This window comes from Diprion similis, chromosome 14, assembly GCF_021155765.1.
Source record: "Diprion similis isolate iyDipSimi1 chromosome 14, iyDipSimi1.1, whole genome shotgun sequence".
Lineage (NCBI taxonomy): Eukaryota > Metazoa > Arthropoda > Insecta > Hymenoptera > Diprionidae > Diprion > Diprion similis.
The window spans coordinates 11,979,019-11,999,354 of record NC_060118.1 but is presented as its reverse complement, the minus strand read 5'-3'; the positions used below and the strand labels follow the sequence as shown (position 1 = coordinate 11,999,354).

General features: G+C 41.8%; 2 protein-coding genes across 3 annotated transcripts; one reads left to right on the top strand and one right to left on the bottom strand.

Annotated features, from left to right (window-relative positions):
• Positions 1-41: 41 nt before the first annotated feature.
• On the bottom strand, positions 42-7,075 carry LOC124415062 (28S ribosomal protein S9, mitochondrial-like). Of its 2 annotated transcripts, XM_046896337.1 has the most exons (11): positions 6,922-7,075; positions 6,674-6,803; positions 6,482-6,585; positions 6,223-6,396; positions 6,021-6,100; positions 5,745-5,820; positions 5,534-5,659; positions 5,402-5,444; positions 5,202-5,317; positions 410-572; positions 42-205 (listed from the first exon to the last, which is right to left on the bottom strand). In XM_046896337.1, exons 1-11 carry the CDS (start codon positions 7,030-7,032, stop codon positions 114-116), a joined length of 1,215 nt encoding a protein of 404 aa, XP_046752293.1. In that variant the 5' UTR covers positions 7,033-7,075; the 3' UTR covers positions 42-113. The 2 variants fall into 2 exon arrangements, with proteins under 2 accessions (XP_046752293.1, XP_046752292.1); XM_046896336.1 differs by lacking the exons at positions 42-205; positions 5,202-5,317; positions 5,402-5,444; ... (5 more) ...; positions 6,674-6,803; positions 6,922-7,075 and adding an exon at positions 1,556-4,372 and having other exon boundaries at positions 442-572.
• Positions 7,076-18,498: 11,423 nt separating this feature from the next.
• LOC124415053 (15-hydroxyprostaglandin dehydrogenase [NAD(+)]-like) lies at positions 18,499-20,243 on the top strand. Its single transcript, XM_046896320.1, has 7 exons — positions 18,499-18,552; positions 18,704-18,797; positions 18,907-19,033; positions 19,102-19,208; positions 19,324-19,497; positions 19,581-19,735; positions 19,874-20,243. The coding sequence occupies exons 2-7, from the start codon at positions 18,705-18,707 to the stop codon at positions 20,019-20,021; spliced, it is 804 nt and encodes a 267-aa protein (XP_046752276.1). The 5' UTR covers positions 18,499-18,552; position 18,704; the 3' UTR covers positions 20,022-20,243.
• The last annotated feature ends 93 nt before the right edge of the window (positions 20,244-20,336 follow it).

Genomic DNA, 20,336 nt, shown 5'->3' with positions numbered 1-20,336 from the left:
CGATTAACTGGGCCTGTTTAGTGTTTGCAGAATCCGTGTTGTTTCAGTTAATAATTTTATTATAGAAACACAAGTTAGCACTAAGATCTACGGAACAGCGTCTCGGCAAAAACTCAACGTTTCTTCCAAGTAAACTTCTCCCTTGCGCCAGCCTGACCGGGCTTCTTTCGCTCACGTATTCTATGATCTCTCTTGAGCAGTCCAGCTGAAATCACAAGTCAGCGCATAAATATAATCGTCATAACGGACACCCGAGGTGGTCTCAAAGTTCGTACGTCAGAAGCTGTAATTTTTCATCGCTCCGTTCCGTGACGTGAATGTTTAACATAGTGCCCATAAAAACGAATTGCTCATCCTCAGCCGTGCAGCGAGCGACAAGAATCAAGAAAAAGGCGCCGAATGTTCTCACCTATTCGCATTTTCTCGGTGGTTTCCGGGTCCACGAAACTTCTCAGAGCCCAGGATATTCCCCACCGTATCGCACCGGCTTGTCCGGAGGGTCCGCCGCCCGAAACCTTAGCCTCGACGTCAACGGAGCCGCTGAGTCCCGTAAATATGAGAGGAAAAATGATCTGCAATGAAATAAAGAATCAACTTACAATGTTATAATAGGAATACCTTTTTTTTTTTTTTAGTAAAGTGAAAACACTTTGAGCAATTTGAGATTGGGGGCTTTATTATTTATAGTTTCAAGAACATTTTAGAATATTTTCATTTAAATTAATAACAAAATGCCGGCATGGCGTAGGTAAGTAGCGATCGAGCACGTTTTCAATCCGATTGACTTGAAGCTTTGGCACGGTCTTTAAAACTTGTTTATCTATTAGAGCTCGTGGTTAGATTTTTGAATGTCGATCCGAAAATTTTTTGTCACATACTTTTTTAACAATTTTTAGTTCATAATCGTATATGTTTGAAAACAAATTTTTTTTTTCTTCAAAAAAATTCTTCTATCTGTTACAACTTGGACAAGGATGTCAAGAGATCCGCCACCGCAAAATCCCTTGAGTTGGGAGTCGTTCGCTACTTATTACAGGATGGCCACAAATTTTTGGAAAAAAAATTTCACGACATTTCCAATTTTTCCAGGACCTAAAACCTAAAACTTAGTTTTCCCTGATCTTTTCCACCTCTAGTAAGTTACTAAAACCTGAATTGTTCAGCTTAGTAACTCTATATTCGGTTGAAATTCTATTCGAATTGAAGAAAAATATAACGTACAAAATAATCAGTTTAAACCAATTGGTTTTCTCAGTAAAAAAAAAGTAAACTTATTACCTCAAAAAATCATCTCTAATTCCGATGATAGAAAAGTGACATTTTCAGTTTTTTCCATGACCAAATTGAAAATCGCTTGACAATTTCAGGTTTTCCAGATTTTTCAGGTCATGCCGCCATTTTGTCATTAAATTTGATGAAAAAATTCCAAAATGTTCTTGAATCTACATATAACAAAGCCCTCAAACTCAATATGCTCTAAGTGTATTCATTTCCTTGGAAAAAAAATCTTAAAAATGCCTCCCTCCCCCCCCTCCATTAATTTAACGCGACTAACTCTGGAGTTTGATATTCGGTTGGATTATCAGGTTGCCGATGGTTAAGGCGCAAAGTGGAAGAACTAGTTCAGGAATCCGAGCGCTTGACGAGCGATAGAATCTCCTCCAAAGCCTTGTTGGTCCGTTCGAGTTGTTCCTTTATAGCGTTGATATTTTCCTCGTGAGTTTGCAGCCTGTTCGAGAGTTTCGCGATGACGGAATTAAGCCGTGCAACGTCGGTCGTCGGTTCTTTCCGGCTTTTTTTGACGCGTTCCTCGAGAACGACGTCGGATTCAAGGGGCGCATTTCGCTGCGCCAGTTCGTAAACGGCGTAAAGTATATCCTTGGGTAGCCGCCTCTCGAGCGGATTGAAGGGATTGACGACGAGGACGTGTTTCCGTTCCTTGCCGCTCGACGACCCGGAGCTCAATACCCATTCACGGAACCGTTTCGGTACGACGTTCTTCCTCAGAGCAGTCTCTACGAATACGATGAGCTTCGTCTGTCGTATGACCTTGGTTATCCCCGCGTTCTTTCTCAGGCCCGTTATATCGTCCACGGCGATACCGACGAGAAGGTTCATCATAACGACCGTAATGAAAAACAAAAATAGAACAAAGAGCAGCTGAGAAGCTATCGAAACGTAGGAGAAGCCGTCAGCTGGTTTGTTGTTGGTCAGAATGAGTCCCTGAAAATCGACCTCGCCGGCCATCATAGCCATGATCTTTATGAACCCGGTAAAGGGATTGGAGAACGAAGGATCGCCGACGAATATCACGCAGAAGCTGACGGTGAACCCGATGAGCACCCCGGAGTAGGCGATGAGCAGTTTGCCGAACTCCCACTGCACTTGGGTGAACATCCCGACGTAGGTCCCGAAGGCCGGGAGTTGCCCGATCATGAGCATGACGTTTGTCCAAGCGCAGAGGATGGCGAAGGCCCAGACGTAGTTCTGCCAGGAACCGGCGACGGCTTGATCGTAGGTGCTGGTAGCGACAAACAGGCCGATTACAACAAAAATATCAAGGATATTGTCGGTATATGAAAAGTACTGCTTAACCGAGTGGTACACAAAGAACTCGAAGAGCTTCCTCGCGGCGGTCGAGCAGGCGAGGAATGTCAGGAGGTAATACTCGGTGGTTAAGACGTTACTCCATATGGTAACCCAGATGGAGTTTTCCGAGCAGTAATCGGCGGTTTGGGTCTCTGGTTGGTAGCACTGGACTCCTGTAACGGCGGACAGAACGTACGCGGTGAGGGATACAACGGTGATGAGATACAGGATGATCCGGAGGAGATAAAACTTGCGCATCTTCTCCCACTTGAGGTGGAGGAACGCGGTGACGAGCGGGTGTTGAAGCAGGTCCTTCCGGTGTTCCTCGAGGATGGTATCGACGAGCCCGATCTCGCCGTCGTCACGGCTCGGGTACAGCGGCTCGAAGTCGAGCCTGAGTTCAAACTCCCTGCGGTAGGCGGCGGGTCGTCGGAGCTCGACGGAGGCGTCGAGGATCTGGCGGAAGGTCTCGAGGGCGTCGGGTATCTTCCTGAGAATGACGCCAAGGACCGTGACGCCGGAGCGGGTCTTTGCGCTGAGGTCAGCGCCGGCCTTGAGCAGGACGTTGACGGGCTCCGCGAGCTCGTTCAGGGCGGCGATATGGGCTGGGGTGTAGCCCTCCTCGTCGACGGCGTTGACCAGGGCGCCCCGTGTCAGTAGCAGCGCGATGAGCTCCGGAGCCGCGGTCGTGCTCATAACTGCGAAGTGAAGCGGGATTCGGAGGTCGTTGGAAGTGGCGTTTACCTCGACGCCGGGTCGTCGAAGGATCAGCTCAACGCACTGTATCGACTGGACGAAACAGGCGACGTGGAGGGGCGTCTCGCCGGCCTGGTTCCGCACCCCGACGCTGGCACCGCGTTCCAGAAGAAGAGCGACGGTCTCGACGGCGCGAGCCCGGACCGCGCAGTGGAGAACGGACTCGGTCGTCGATCCGTCGGAGCGGATCTTCGCGCCGTTGTCGAGGAGAATTGTTGCGACCTGGGCAGCGTTCCCGAAGGCGGCAAAGTGCAGGGGCGTGTACCCGGTGCGTGCGTCGACAGCGTTGCAGTCCATTCCTCTCTTTATCAGGTACTCGACGCAGGTCGCGCTGTTCGACATGCAACTAATAAGCATCGCATTGAGCCCGGTTAACTCACCGGTGAAATTCATGTCCGCACCCGAGGCCTCGAGCCGCGGAAGCAGATCGACGCGGCCCCCGAAGCAGGCCCAGAGGTACGCGATGTTCCGGAACTTGGCGTCGGCGTCGGGGAAGAGCGTACCGTCCGGACCCTCGACGATGATGCCACGCTGCAGGTCGATCAACGCGTCCATTTCGCCCGCCTCCACCGCCGCCTCCATCGCTATCCTCACACGCTCGATGTCGTAACCGACGTCCCTCAGACGCTCGAAGTTGTCGAAGAAGAGGGAGTGGTCCGCCGGCGGCGATTCACCCGCGTCTATCTGCACCTCTTCTTCTCGGACCGTTTCCACGGCCCGCCGACCTAACTCCCGGAGGATCGAACCACTCGTCGAGTGATACGCGGGGGCGGTTCGAACCAAGGTCAAGTCCCGTTGACTCAGGCAGCTCTGGCAAGGATCGGCCAGAGAATAGCTGCGGCACCGCGTTGTTTGCAGCCGTTTATTCATGGGCAGAATAAACTCCTCCAGGCTGAGCCTGACCTCGCGTGGACCCTTCATCGCGGATAAGTTTTCTCTCTTCGGGTTTATCCAGGTATCGTATTCCTACAGGAACGAAGCCCTCTTCCACTTCAGGTTCCACTTCCTCGGCATGCCTGATCGACGGAATTCCAGGGCGGCAACTGTTCGGTCCGCACCCAAGTTACCGTGAGACTGACTGATCGTTGAGTCTCAATGGTTTTGGAGCGTCAATTCTGGCAACCATTAGCCGATACTTCCTACGTATCAGGAAGCAAACGTGTGACGACATCGACTGTGAAATACGTGAGAGAAATACACCCGAGACGGTTGTCGAGCCACTTACGAAAATAAACAGCAATTGATATTCACTATTTGACTCGTTGCGTATGAGAGCGAAGGTCAGAGACACGCTACGTTGCTGCGACGACACCTCGCAAAGTACTGCTGGCGACACGATTTTACAATTCGTAGATTTACGAAACGAGGCAACGAGCACAGTGTGCGTGTTTTGATCGATTACGATGACTTGCGGTAGGAGAAACACACCAGCCTAGTCTGTAATCGCTACTTCGCCGAATTTCAAATGATAAGGTTTCAATGTTTCGTATTAATACTGATTCCGGGAGTCGTGTAGAGAGAAACTCTTTGCTTCCGAATGACTCTTGAAACGTCGATTTCATACGTATGACTTCCTGTTTATCCTAATTCCTTTTTTATTAAATATATCGTAAGGATTTCTGGATAAGAAACGAAGAGGAATTAACGGAAAATTTGTGGAATTCTCTTCAACGAATACCATCTATTAACGAGTGCAGTGATTTTTATCTCCATGAAAATAACATATCGCTAATCGTCGAAATCTTGACATTCCGTTTCGGCTAACCGATCAATCGTTAGCTTATCGATCTTCGTCCTAATGAAAATTCCTTGTGACGCGTAAAAATAACTTTGACTAATGTCGTTAAGTTTCTTACCTGTTCTCGCGCCTGAACGTCATTGAAGTAGAGAATATTCTGACCATTTATTGTTATCTTTCCCGATCCTTGTCCCAGAACCGTTACTTCTGCTCTGGACGATTTTCTCATGCAGTCTGTAATGGGGAAAAAAAAAAACATATTCATCAATGCTTAATTTCCGTCAGCAACAAAAAAAATTTTCAGCAGTTTTTACGTACTGGGGACAGTGATGAACGGCCTTTTATCGGAGTTGTAGTCAAGCTGAAAAAGGAACGATGCACACAGATTGGTCGGTCTTTGAATTGTTATTTTAGCAAATAATTGTCTAGAATGTGATATTATAGACTCACCGGCGGAATAGCTAGTTTCGATTTTAGAGTCAAGCGGCGTTTACTGTACTTGGTTAGCAAGTCTTGTACCTGGTTCAAGCCGGGATATTGGACTAATCTCTGCAAGACTGTGACAAATTCTTTGTACTGTTGAAAAGGGAAAACCATAATTATTTGACTAGACTCTGGCAGAGAGGCAATGATTTTGACAAAGGTCAGTGTGGCTACTCACTTCTCTGTCAATCAGCTCTTCCATCAACATTTGTTCAAGTTCAGCTTTCGAGATCCACACTGTCGAAGATAGATTACTAAAACAAGGCAGAGAGGGAAAAGATTCAGTAAACTATGTACCAGAAAAGACACTTTAACCGAGGTATCATCTAGACTTTACCTTAACACTGGTGTTTAAATAATCATAAATCAAAGTATGATAGAGAAAATTGGGCAGAACTAAAAGATGAATCGATATATAGTAAAAAGCAGTAAAACGATTGATTGAGAAACTTACAATTCTTCGGGTGGCAGTTCTGCGCGAGGATCCATCTCTAATTTCTTTTTCTTCAAAAGGTTTGTCGCCTCTACGATATCCTGCAAAATAACAGCTCAAATTGATGCTGGAAGCGATGGATGTTTTTAAAAAGATTCGGTAAGTTTTATGCTAGACTTTATAACTGACGAAAAAAAACAAACCAAAAACATCATCAACTTACGTAGAGTACTTGAAAAAAGTTTGGTTTGGTGGTGTAAAACATAGAATGTAAAGGTCTGCCACTAGCATCAAACTCTGCAGCTTTGTACTTAGGAAAGACTTGATCCGGAGGTCGCATCATGGGTCTCGCTCTTTTGTCGAATAGCCCCGACGGTAACAAGTACTCTATGGATTCCTACATAGAAAAAAAAAGAAAAAGTAATGAGAAAAAATTCATCTCTTTGCAAAATGACGTAGGTTCAACGGAAATTTGAAATTACATCGATGTCCTCTTGGGTTATAGTTTCAGGATTCAATCCCATCATGTTCGCCAGATGACGTTTGCCAATATTGAACTCTAACGTCTCTTTCTGAATGAATTCATCTGCAAAAACAAGCGACTTGCGGTTTATGTTTTTGAACGGAGTGGAGACGGTGGAAAATCACTTTGGTACGACGAACAACGAGCTTACCGTGTTTCTTAGCGCGTTCCAAGTACGCCCTCATCGCTTTGCTCGTTTTTTCCGGCTCGGCGACATCTCGACCTGGTTCATTCACATTCTCTCTGGCATTGCCGGTTGTGTAAAAGCGCGGAGTTACACCCTAGATAGATGAAAACACAAAGTCAAGAACTATAGTTGCAGATTTTAGGGTTATGTTAGGTTAGGTTGAGGTCAACAGCAGCATCGGCATATTGCATTTACGATTATGTCATACTTACTGAACGGTTGAAACTCCCTGATAACACTTCCAACCCTTTGTTTCCATTCTTTAACACATTTCGCGTGTAACTCAGGCGCGAAAACAACGCTGACGAACCGGCGACAGCCATTACGGATGGATACCGCACGAATGAAATAACTTATCAACTATAGAATCCTCAGTCAGAAGTTTCGGTGTTTGCATAACAGAGCCTGAAGCTCTATCTGACGGCGAAAAGTTCAACTAGAATGCTGGCTTTGATCCAGAATCTCGGACCAATTGCACTTGACGAAATTATTTTAAAGAATTTATCGCCTAGCAGATATTTTCTCATAATTTTAAAGATGCTTAGAAATCTGCTGCTTACGTTAGACTGGTAGTCTTCTAATAAATGACCGTTATCGAGAGAAATTCAAACCGCAACTTCTATTTTTAGAGCGTCCTTCTATTACCCTCTGAGAATATACCCATCTGTTTGTACTTCTTTATAAATAGGTATAAATTTATTACTCGTGGTGATATTTTGAAAATGTCAACTCTTTTGTACGGGGTGATAATAACAAACCAAGTTCAAATATTCAAATTCATATCGGTATGTCAGTTCACTGCAGTCAACGACAGCAGTTCTGGTAATGCAGAACGCGCATTTTGGCGTTTATATCCGCGTAATTTACGATAACTTATTTACCGCACCTGCGGATATGCAACTTAAATGTCAGTTTGGCACGAAATTGCATGCTTACAGGCTGTGGTTGGCTTCCTTCAACGCGCCGATTAGATTTTGAACAGAATTTCACTAGTCCAATGACCCACACCGCAATGTACATGAAACAGCCACTCCGAAATTATCCACTTCGAAAAAGAAAAATGTTTAAGCATTAGTATTTTTAATAACGAACAGACTGAAATCACAACGTTCTGTGATTAGGTGAAACTAGAAAAGATTACTCACATTGACATATACCTTGCGTAAATGTCCAGAAATGATCAAATATGACGATTCTGCTATTATACTTATAATGTGGTTCTACATTTTCACCGTTTCATGTGCACAATACAACCCTTTTTTTAGTTTCCGAGTAATGTTACGACTTTCATGATTCTTAAGTGAACGATAACTCTATTTATACATAAAATAGACACTTGACACGCCTTGCACGTGATTTGTTGATTACAAACATACTGTCACGAGAATAAGAGTGGCAACAGATAAGCATAGAAAGCCACCCCGGCGCCCACATATAAGCCGCAATGCTACGACGGATGTTAAAAGGTTTTCCTTGTGCCTTGAAGCAGATCAATTCACATTTCATGTGCATTTGAAAGTAGTTGTACTCCGAATCTCACCTGAAGTACGAGATAGAAACAACACAACTATTATAATCTATTTATTGCAAGAGACGAAACGAACAGGCTCGCCGAGTGTAGAGTAACTTCGAATTAAGCCTGTAACGGACAATGAGTGGCGAACTTTTCATGGGAAGCCTTCGGTGTTGGTTAACTTCAATTGCGATTCTGTACAAATTAATCAATTTACGGAATACCGTCTAGTTCTGAGACGGAAATCCCATGTTTTCTATCTTGCGTTCATAGGAAGCCTCGGTTCTTTTCTTGAGTCACTTTCGCTCGATTGCAATTGGAATTTCCCGTACACTAGCAAGATCAGCTGAGACTATCTCATCATATTTATAGCATTAACCACAAGCCTCCATTTCACATGATCGCTATTCCCTACCTTAATGTTGTTATACAAACGAACATTGGTAGTTTGCAGTCAGTTTGCCCTCAGAACTCTTGGCAATCTCGACTGGAATATGGTTGTCCGTAACTCGCGGGACCTTCTTTCCGTAATTCTGGTTCCGATTGTGCTGTCGATCATCGTCAACGTCGATGGATCCAGAGTGTCCTGTCCAGACGACGCCATAGTCAATTTGACCGGAGTGAAACTCGACGATTCGGGGTTGGTGATGAAATATGGTGGAACTTTGGTACCCAATGTAACGTGGACCGTGGGTGATGAGACTTTCGGATGTGCCTGTCGACTCAAGACGTGCCTTCCACTCTGCTGTCCTCCAGGAATGGTCCGGTTGCCTAGTCGATGCGAGCCGGATGACAGCAGTCCTGCATCTCTGTCGAAAATTAAGGAATTGATCAACGTTGTCAGAGACAAAGGAAATGGCCTTCAATGGGATTATCACCTGTTCGTCGATGATCCTTGCATCGCTGATTGGACGAGACCATCCATTGTAGATATTGCAGCAGTGTTTTCAAACGGAACGATCTACGCACCAAAATTCGACACAAAATCGAGTCATGACCAGTATTGTCTGCTCTGGGATCCGGAACGGACAAATTTTGTCGCCAAGGCGTGTCGCACGTGGATAACAGTAGGAAACTGGGAAATATTTTGCGCAGTCGTTTCTGCTTCTACCATGGTGGTTATTGTCATAGCTTACTCTGTCATTCCGGAACTGAAAACTTCCCATGGATTGATTTTCCGATGCTTCGTGGCTACTTACACCTTTGGATTCGTTGGACTGTGGGGGGCAATTTGTACGCTTGAATTGTCAGATCACCCTCTTTACTTCACTCTTTCCGGTAATGTTGAAAAAAGGCATAACTTAGAAGGACGCTTATAGCTAATTGTTCATTCTCGTGATTAATCATCCCCAAATTCTACTAATTTTACAGTAAATTTCCTTTTTCAGTCGAGCTTGTACGCTTTTGTTCGTTTTCCGTCGTCTTCTGGCTCAACGTGATGAACTTTGACATGTGGAGATCGTTTCAGTAAGTTGAAAAACTATTTTCGTAACGTCAGTGTTCAGATATTGATATCTACGAACCTGTCTGAAATATCTGATCACTATCCAAACATCTTATTGGATACATTGGCTTTTTCAAAGAGTTCATACGAGCGTTTTTCCGTTACAGAAATGTAGATACCCAACGAATCAGGGACAGAACGAGAAAAAAGTTCATTCGATACGCGATCTATGCTTGGCTTCTACCGATTTCGATGGTTTTGATTGTCAATCAGGCCTCGACGTTGATACCATTCACCTACGATGACCCAGGCGGTGAGTTCGAATTATCGTTACTTTGTCATAAATCCTCCCTAAAGAGTAATTTTAAATGATCATTATATATACCAATTTACAGTGGTTGCTTTCAAACATTGGATAACTTCGGGAATACTTGCTCTTAGTTTTTCCTGCAACATTCTTCTGTACTTTGCAACGGCCCGAATACTCAAGAAATTCAAAAAGGACACGAAGCGTCTGGCCAACTCCTCGAATAAAGACGACGCCGTTGGAAGACAGTGGTAAGCTATTGATTACCGTTGAACTTCGCTGAGTCGTCGAGATTTATAGATCCATTTCAAATTTTTACTTCACTGTAATCACTGATGGTCTCAATTGCTTTTTTCCAGGGCTAAGCTACACATGAAACTGCTTTTACTGACGGGTATCCACTCCATAATATGGCTCACGTGGTACACCTGGCCGACCATTTGGATGACCCGCCTCTACTTCTTGCAAGAAGTTCTGCAGAGTTTTCTCATATTTTATATTTTCCTGTGGAAGGACGACATCAAACGATCGGCGAGAAAACAATTTCACGTAGGATTTTGTAGGATGGGTAATATTTGCAGTGGATCAGAAAAAGAAAGCAATCCTCTAAACGCCTAATTTTTGTTTCTCGTACTTGTTCCAAATAAAAAACCATGTTTCCACATCGCTACTTCTTTGTGCCAATAATCGTCCCAAAATTCCATACCACCTATAAGTTATTGTCACCCTTTCCAATGCAATAGTTGGTGAATTTTCCAAGTGTAACATCGTATACATTTGTTATCTGAATAAATTATTGTTCTTCTTGCTGAGACTGTAAATACTTTTATTGTTCAATTGACGTCACTTCTAATATGCAATATACCTGTAAGGCTAGTGCCGTCAAAATAAAACACAAATTGTATATAAAAAGAAGTTTTCATTCTCGTCAACTACTATTATAATTATTATTGATGAAGGTGTAAACGCGTCACGACTTCGACGTGGAACCCATTCCGATGGGTTGATTTATTCGTAAAGTTAGAAGCCAAATCTGTGAAACGTAAAATCGACAGAGACGTGTTCCTATGGGAAGCTACCAAAGTGCTTCGCCCAAGATAACGTATCCATTTTTCAGAGTAATTGGTTCCAAGTGCCATTCTTATCAAAATGTATTTCGAATCGTTATTTAGACTATCGAGTCGTTCATGCAAAATTTGGGAGTGGCTTCCGGAGTCCATGAGTGAGTACATCACGTTGGACTGGACTGTGCTTCATTGTCAGATGCTTGGCTCAATTCGGTGCCGTCGCGGTTTTTGAAAGTTACTGGTGAAGCACGTGAATCGACTTTGTCCAGATTTTTAACCAAAACTCGTTCGTACCGGTCGAAGATGACAATGAATCTGAATTTGCTGGGTGTGATGTCATTATCCTCATGGGTTCTTACAACAGCCGTCATGATCGTGAACTTCATTGGCTACACGGTAGTACGAGAGCTGAAAAACAGTCATGGCCTAGCAATCCGCTGCTACATTTTTACCTACATCATTCCTTTCGTTTTGTACTTTGGGATTGAATTTCTGAAGTATATTTCCATTACCGAAGTGGCAAAATACATAGGTAACGAAAACATAAATAGTAATTAATGCGATTCTTCGATTGTCATTCTGTGCCTGAGAGTACCAAAACGATCCAACCCACGAACAATATTTCTCTGCGATATTTATTATGTATTTGATTTAGTCCTCATAGGTGTAATTGGAATTGACTATTTTAACATCTCGAGCGCACTCTGGCTGCAAGTTATAAGCTTCGACGTTTGGTGGACGTTTCGGTGAGATAGAAATTTTTCCCCTGCTTGTTCTGACCAATTGTTGGATCACTCATTTATTCGAGTAGAAATGCTGTTGGTATATGACGGTACGAGATGCAGCATAGATAAAGTTAATTCTGGAGGGTGAGAATTTCGAGAAAACTATTCTTTTCTTGCAGTAACTTACGAAACGTTGATCGTGGCCTCAGGAGAGGCGGAAATAAGAAGTTCATAAGGTGTGCGATGTATGCTTGGATTGTACCCGGATTTCTAATTGTGCCTGAGATTATTGTTTCATACAAATCGTTGAACAAGGGTGAACAGGAAGTTTACAAAATGTTTAGTAAGTTTGAATCATTGAAACTTATCAACCATCACAAATTTCCATAGTCAAAGTAACGATTCTCACACGCTCAAATTATTTGTTCTCCAAAATCCATCGGCCATTTTGTTTAAGGCATGGCTTCCGTTGAATTACAGAAAAGCAGTTGAGAACCTACATCGCCACTGGGGTATACGCCACAGTTTTTCTTTGCAACATTTTCTTCTACATCTCGATGCTATGCACAATGAAGCGGCAGAAAAAAGAAACGAATGCTTTGACCGAAGGTTCGAATCAACGTCACGGGGCTCAAAAACAGTGGTACGTATACGATCGTGATGTGGACGGAAGTCATCTTCAATTGGATAAATGATGAATAACAATCAACGTCGTCGTGGCTTCACCCGAAACCAGTATACACTTCCTTGACTCTAAAATTAGGCGATGACTTTTTTCTTTTTTCTTTTCCCACAGGATCAACTTGTACGTGAAACTATCCTTTATCATGGGTATCCACATGGTCACGTGGGCATTCGTACCCTTTCAGCTAATTGGGGAACTACCCTCGTGGTTTCACTCGATATATCAAGTAGCAGATCTGATACACAGTATTTCTATATTTCGATGCTTCATATGGAAAGACAGCATGAAACGGGCATTGTGGGATCGATTTCGCCGAATAGTATCGCGTTCACGAGGAAATGATCCTAGTCCACGTATTGCGATTGATTCACACCGTTTGAATCCGCAGACGCCGGAGGTGCTAACTAGATTTTAAACTGCGTTTTGACGGAAGTGCTGTAACGTTTTGCCACCGGATGACAAGAGTATTGCGTCATTGGTGACAGACTTCCGTGTATTTTACTCGTACGAGGTGCAATAAGTGTTCCTTGGCTTCAAGTAATACGCTTTAATATTTGTTAGTTATATTGCTAATACAACTTAAGAAACATCGATATGGACGAAGATTCTGTCAGTGGATAAGCAGAGTAAACCAAGATGATCCAAGTGCGGCGAAAATCGATCGACTGATCTTCGAAACCCAAGGAACTTTAGTCAATGAATGAAATACATAGAGACGATGTTTATTTCTAATATAAACAAATAGATAAACTATAGGAAAGATAATTTATACTTCAGAATTTGAAAATTGGACATTTGAAAGCAACGAATAAATCAGAGTTGTGGATAACAAAATGTCTGAATGATAATTTTGTACGGCAATTTTTGTTTGTAACTTGTCAAAGGCTAAATAAAAAGATTTAAAAAAAAATCAATTAAAATTGTTTACACTGCTGGATTTCATGCGAGAAAAAAGAATTGTTTCATATGTTTCTTTTTGTTATGAATTAACCATGACCTCGACCATGACAAATGATTATATGATTCATCTAGGTGCGTTCCAGTATATTTGTTAATTTACGTTAATAAACGGTATTTTCTGAACCATGTTCTTTTTTTTTTTTTAAGAGAAACGTAATGCTGATAAGATTGATTTGCCGGAAAAGCCGCCACGTAATTAGCGCACGATATCCCAACCACCGATAAAAGTAATCGACTGCAAACGCCATTATAATCAGTACAAATTTCCATTCGTTAATTAAACAAGACCCTTCGTGTGGAATTTGAGAATGCGAACTGAAGCCAATCGGTTAGTACATAACGGAGAATCGGACTGTGCTTCAGAAATATAACGAAACGTGCTGCCTTCTTGAATCTCAAAAGTTACTGACGTGTACCGGGAATTACTTTGTCTCAGTTTGCAAATGCAGAGCACATTTACACTATATTAAAATGAACGAAATTACAGTATTAGAGGCTTTGATAATACTGTTCTTATTCATCGTTAAAATGGTCGTCATGACCATCAACTTCATCGGTTACACGGTGGTTCCGGAGCTGAAAAACAACCATGGACTAGCAATTCGCTGCTACATCATCACTTACATTATTTCTCCCATTATGTACAGTTTGACGATTATAATTATTCTTGCAAATTTCCAGCCAGAATATTTTATAGGTAACGCAAAGACAGATAGTAATCAAGACAGTTCTTTGTTCCCTATCTATTCCGTTGGAGGATGAAAATTATTAAATTCATTGACAATATGTCGTATAACGCATATATATTTATTTATTACCAACAGGTTTGATTATCGCCATTATTGCCCACTATTCCAACATATCCAGCGCTCTCTGGCTGCAAGTCATAAGCTTTGATATTTGGTGGACGTTTCGGTAAGTCGAAAAATTAGATTTTCCAAGATTCAACGTTTTCTATTTCTTCATTCACTTGCATTTGTTCGAGTGGAATTTTCAATTCATATGACGTGAAATATGCCATGTTAGTACAAAATTTGGTGAGGAAAAAAACAAGAAAGGATAACAATGCAGAAAATATAATTTCTCTGTTTCAGAAACTTACGATACGTTGATTGCCGAGTCAGGGAACGAAGAAATGGAAAGTTTATTTGGTACGCGTTGTATGCTGGGGTTTTACCCATCATATTAGGAATACCTGGATTCATCTCTTCTACATGGTATCAGATGGGCGAGGTCGGAGACTTAGAATCAAACACCCTGATTCTCCGTACGTTCCAATCATTAAAATTTGTTAATCCATAAGAATTTCCAATGAAACGCAGAAAGTTTTTTCAATAAACTCAATGTGCCGCATGTGATTGTTCGTAAGCGATACGCTTCGTACGATTATCTGGCCCTTAACGAAAGTTTGTTAGCCATAAAATCTCCTTAATATTCCTCCGTTTTCACTGTACAAGGTGATTGATACCCTAGTTGTTCATACGAAGCTTCTGAAAAATTGCAGTCGACAATTTGCCACTGTACATCGAAACTGCGATATACGCTGCAGTCTGTCTTTGCAACATTTTCTTTTGCGTCTCGATGTTTTGCACGATGAGGAGTAAAAAAAAAGAGACAGCTGCTCTCGCCGAAGGGTCGAATCAACGTCACGGCGCACAAAAGCAGTGGTACGTATGCGATTATCAAATACAGACGTATCCGTGTCCATGGCTGAAATTAATTCACTTCCTGGGATTCAAAATTAAGCACAGAGTTTTTTCCACAGGTTGAACGTGTACGTGAAATTATCCCTGATAATGGGTATTCACATAATCGCGTGGATATTCCTCTTATTCACGGATCTGATACCAAGGCTCGCCTGGATATATCAAGTGTCAGAACTGTTGCACAGTATTCTGATGTTTCGATTTTTCCTCTGGAAGGACGGCGTCAAGCAGACATTCCGGAAGCGAATTTGCAGCGCGGTATCTTGTTGTTCACGGAAAATTAGTTCTGGTGTAGATAATCCGATCAGTTCACCTCTTCCAGATTCTGAGCCTGAAGAAGCATTACCGCGATTCTAAACCACGTTTTGATGATCGATTGTGATATTCAGTCAGTTATATTACGACGAACTATTTTACATATTGAGCAACATCCCTGGAGTCTCGAGTGTCCTGAAATTTCCAAAGCAAATGAAATTACGTTATACACAAGTACCGATTATCATTTTTGTACCGCATTGTATCAGAAATAAATTACAATGTTTCTATTATTGTTTTCACTCACCTTAGATAGGATTCAAAGTAGGATTTTCGAACCCAACATTGGCAACAAGAATGGTTTCCAAAGACCGTTTGACCAAACTCTTTTCATTTCTTCATTCTACTTCATGTTATGCGTAAACAACGAAAGTAACGAAAAAAGAGCAGTGTTGGTACCAGAAACCAAAGCCCAGAAGCTACTGTCACGAAACCGGGAGTTCCTGCTTCAAGAGGCTTTATTAGCATAACAAGGTTTCAGTTTGCGATCACTTATCAACCACTCCCTGATAGATCGTGACGTCAAAAGGCGTGGACTAATGAAATTTGATCTAGTTTTATCCTCGAGAAATTTTAAACAATACCTCTTAATCCCCGCCATTTCTTTTTTTAACGGAATCATGTTGAACCTGATAAAAGCATCTCTCCTGAAAAGCTACGACGCGCTTTTCACACGATTTTGAAACCACTGATAAGAGTAATCAGCTTAAAACGTTTTACACTAATCAGCACGATTTTCGAATTGTTAATTAATTACGATTGTTCGTGCAACAAGTAGGAGCGCCAGTTGAAAGCGATGGGTCAGTACACAACGGAGAATCGGACTGTGCCTCAGAATTCTGACGGAACGCGCCGCTTTTTGGAATTTTTTGAAAAAGTGACGAGTGTAAATTAGAAATTGACTCAGGCACACGATTAAAATGATAGTTTATCAGTCTTTGGATCACTGGATACGTACTTTCTTGTACATTGTTACAATGATCGTCATGATCATCAATTTTATTTGTTACTCCGTGGTGCCAGAACTGAGAAACAATCATGGACGGCTAATCCGCTGCTACATCTTCACATACGTAATAAGTTTCGTTGCAACCGTTGGGTTTATATATCTCCTGGCTGATGACATCAACATGAGGTTGTGTATGTGTCACAAGTGAATAAAATAAAAAAGGAATTCGTTCGGATCCTGAATTCGTGGTTCAATGTGTCTGAAAATGAAAAACCATTGACCCTTCGAAAATATTTCTGTATATATTATATAACGTATATATTTTTTATTCTCCACAGCTCCGAGTGTTCTCATTTATGGTGACACTTCCTGTGCTCTTTGGATACAAGTTATGAGCTTTGATATTTGGTGGAACTTTCGGTAAGTTAGACGGTTTCATACATTTTTCTTTTTTTTTTTTTAAGCACTCATTTTTCTGCGTTTTGAAAATTTAATTCCTGCGTTTCAGAAACCTAAGATGCGACAATTATCACTCCAGGAATGATGGAAATAATAGATTCATTTGGTACGCGTTGTATGCTTGGGTTGTTCCCGTCCTTCTAATCGTGCCATTGAATATTGATTATATTATACGAAATGCTCGTAAGTAAATGTATTGTTTCCGATTTTCCATACCCTCCACGGGCAACAGAGTCGATACTCGATAATGAGATTAGTTACCCAATGTCTATTAACAATTTTCATGAAATTCCACGCTATTTCGATTGAGAACATCACGCATGTACCGAATCTTCGATTATTTTACAGTTTACTACATTGCCAACTGGCTCTACTTTGCAATATTTGCCACGGTTTCTCTCAGCAATATTCTCTTTTACGTCTCGATGATTCGTACACTAAAACGACAGAAAAAAGAAACGGCAGTCCTAAACGAAGACTTCAATCAACGACACCGGGTTCAGAAACAAGGGTGAGTATGGATACATGGATCATTTTACAAAGAAAATGCGAAGTTTGCTGACTTTTAGTGTTTCTCCTTTCTCACAGGGTCAACTTGTACGTGAAACTATCCTTTATTATGGGTGTTCACATGGTCCCGTGGGCTTTCGTGACATTCCACGAACTATTGTTAATTATGACCTGGATAATTTCACTCACAGAGTTGATACACAGTATTTCTATATTCGGATGTTTCGTATGGAAAGACAGCGTTAAACATGCATTACGAGAACGATTTCGCAGTGCAATATCTTTCACACGAAAAGGTACTCCAAGTCATTCACCCGCTTCGGATTCTAAGCCAGACGAAGTACCACAGAATTTAAACTGCGTTTCGACCGCCGTGATGTGAGCTTTAATCAGTGATCGTCGAAAGTGTTAAAGTACTAGAAGTGAACCAAAATGTATACATCATATTTAGAATAGCACAGATTCTGTGGATTTATTTGATAAACTCAGTAACACGACTCACAAGTTTCAAGTATCCCCAAGTGTGAGTACCAGTCACCATTCGAAACCCACGTGGTGCATTAGTTTCTGGTTCCAGTTTATCTGTAAAGAGTGTATGAGATTATCAAATGTTGTTAAGTCTGTGTATTTTAAATGTCACGCTGCAGATCATCCATTACAACTAGATTTGTCTGACTTTCTAGGGCAGAACGTGTTTACACATATCATGTCTGGTCCCCACATACCCAGATCCAAAGTGCATTTTTGAGTAACTAACGTTCCTGACAAGCTGCAAGCGTAACAAAGTGTTTTAAATAAATTTAAAGATTCTACAATAAATACGAAGTTGTTCAAGCAGCTAATTTTCTATGTCTTTGTGAAAAATCCTTCAAGCTTTATAAAGAAATCCATGATATCAAGTCAATAACTTCGGAAGCTAACGAAATATCGCTTGGAAAACAAGACTGCTTCGTTACTGGACTGAATGTCTATCTATTTGTAGTAACTTATTTAGATCAAGAGCGGACGAAGTTGGCTTGACGATATACTCAACGTAAATAACCGCAACTTGTGTAGAAACATGTTCTTATCGCACCTTAATGGGATAATAACTTCGTAGATTATACGTTTCTATACTAGGTATCCATGCCTCATTTAGCTACCAGCAGACGAACCGAACACTAGCAGAAAAGCACCAAGTAATTCAATCGCAACATTGATCAGGCAAGTAGAAATCCTTTGTGTAGTACTTCACTGTAGTTTGATTAATTTTCAAAAGTTCGTAAAGGATCTTTTGACATATCTATAAAAACTAAAAAACGTACGTGATTCACGGGAATTGTAATACTTCGTTTGTGAATTCTTCTTCTTCAAGTATGCAAGTAGAAAACAAAACTGCATTGATTACCGGAGGAGCAAACGGGATAGGCTTCGCCTGTGCTACGGAACTTCTACGAAATGGAGCTGCGGTAAGTTTTCAGAAAAGAATTAGGTGAAATCATTTCATACAAGTCATTCAATAATAATGGAAATCGGCAGAATCTCACGCCAATTATCAATCTATATCACGTTTTACAGCATGTAGCGATTCTTGACTTGGCGACATCCCCAGGCGTAGAATCGGCTCTTAAATTAAACGCCGAATTTGGCGAAGGACGCGGGATCTTCATTGTTTGTGATGTGACAAAAGCCAGGGAGTTCGAAGGTGAGATATGGGTGACAAAAAGATTGAGTTACCATACTGGCTGTACAATGATCGAAATTTAACTCAAGCTGCGTTCGCCAAAACTACCGATGAATTCGGTGGACTTGATATCGTGATCAACAACGCTGGAATTGTCAACGAATCGATGTGGGAATTGATGATCGACGTTAATCTAGTGAGTATCAATGATCGTTACGGTTCTGAGATTAACCATCATCAGTGATATTTCTTCTGCACCAGCAAAGCTGACCATTCTGTTCTGTAGAATTCGAAGTATTTTATCTTCTCAGAAGGCCGTTGTGAGGGGAACGATTCTGGGTCTTCAGCACCTAGGAAAGGACAGAGGTGGTAAAGGTGGCGTCATCGTCAATATTGCATCTGTCGCTGGCTTGGATCCTTTTGACTGGTTTCCAGTCTACGCCGCAGCCAAACATGGCGTAGTTGGCTTAAGTCGATCGTTTGGGGTGAGAACATTTACAGATTCTGACTGGTTCGTAATGTTTTCTGTTCACTGACCAGAGGAATGATTTCCGAAAAATTGTTCCAGGCAACTTACCATTATGAAAAAACTGGTGTTCGAGTGATAGCAATTTGCCCTTCATTCACAGAGACGAGATTTTCAGCTGATGGTGGTAACGATTTTGGTCCATTCGTGGACCGAGGATTGGTTATAAACAAACTCATGCAACAACCACTGCAAAAGTTAGTACAATTCGGTTTTTTTTTTTTTTTTTTTGCTGTAGTATAAACCATAAAATTTGTATGTCCATATGACTAGTCGGAGTCTGGGAGTCAAAGTATATTAATTACCTCTGGATTCGAGCATCTTTTATCCCCCAGGCCGGAGGTCGTTGGTAAGGCTTTGGTGGAAATCGTTCAAAGAGGTGAAAGTGGCAGCGTCTGGATATCGGAGAATAGTGAACCGGTCTGCGAAGTTTTCATCCCCAATCGCTTCAGCCTGATGGCATCTTCCAAGATGCGGAAGTAGGTTCACTGTATCAAGTTAATTGCTTCTTACTTTCTGTTCAAATGTTTCCTCGAAATAAATTGCAATTCTTGCGTTACTTTTGTCACGTAACTCTTGTGTGGTTCAAAGCACAACTTCTCTGCTCATTCAGGGAACAAAGAAATTGTTCAACTGAGGAGAAAAGAGAGAAGAAATAATCCCAAGATCTGACGAACGATTTGCGATTTATCGTAATAATTTTGAACAGGCGAAAATAAATGATTCGTTCGAAATTTTTCGTTATTTTGTTTTCGAAGTATTCACCCTTCCAAGTTTTTAGTCTACTATAATTTACTT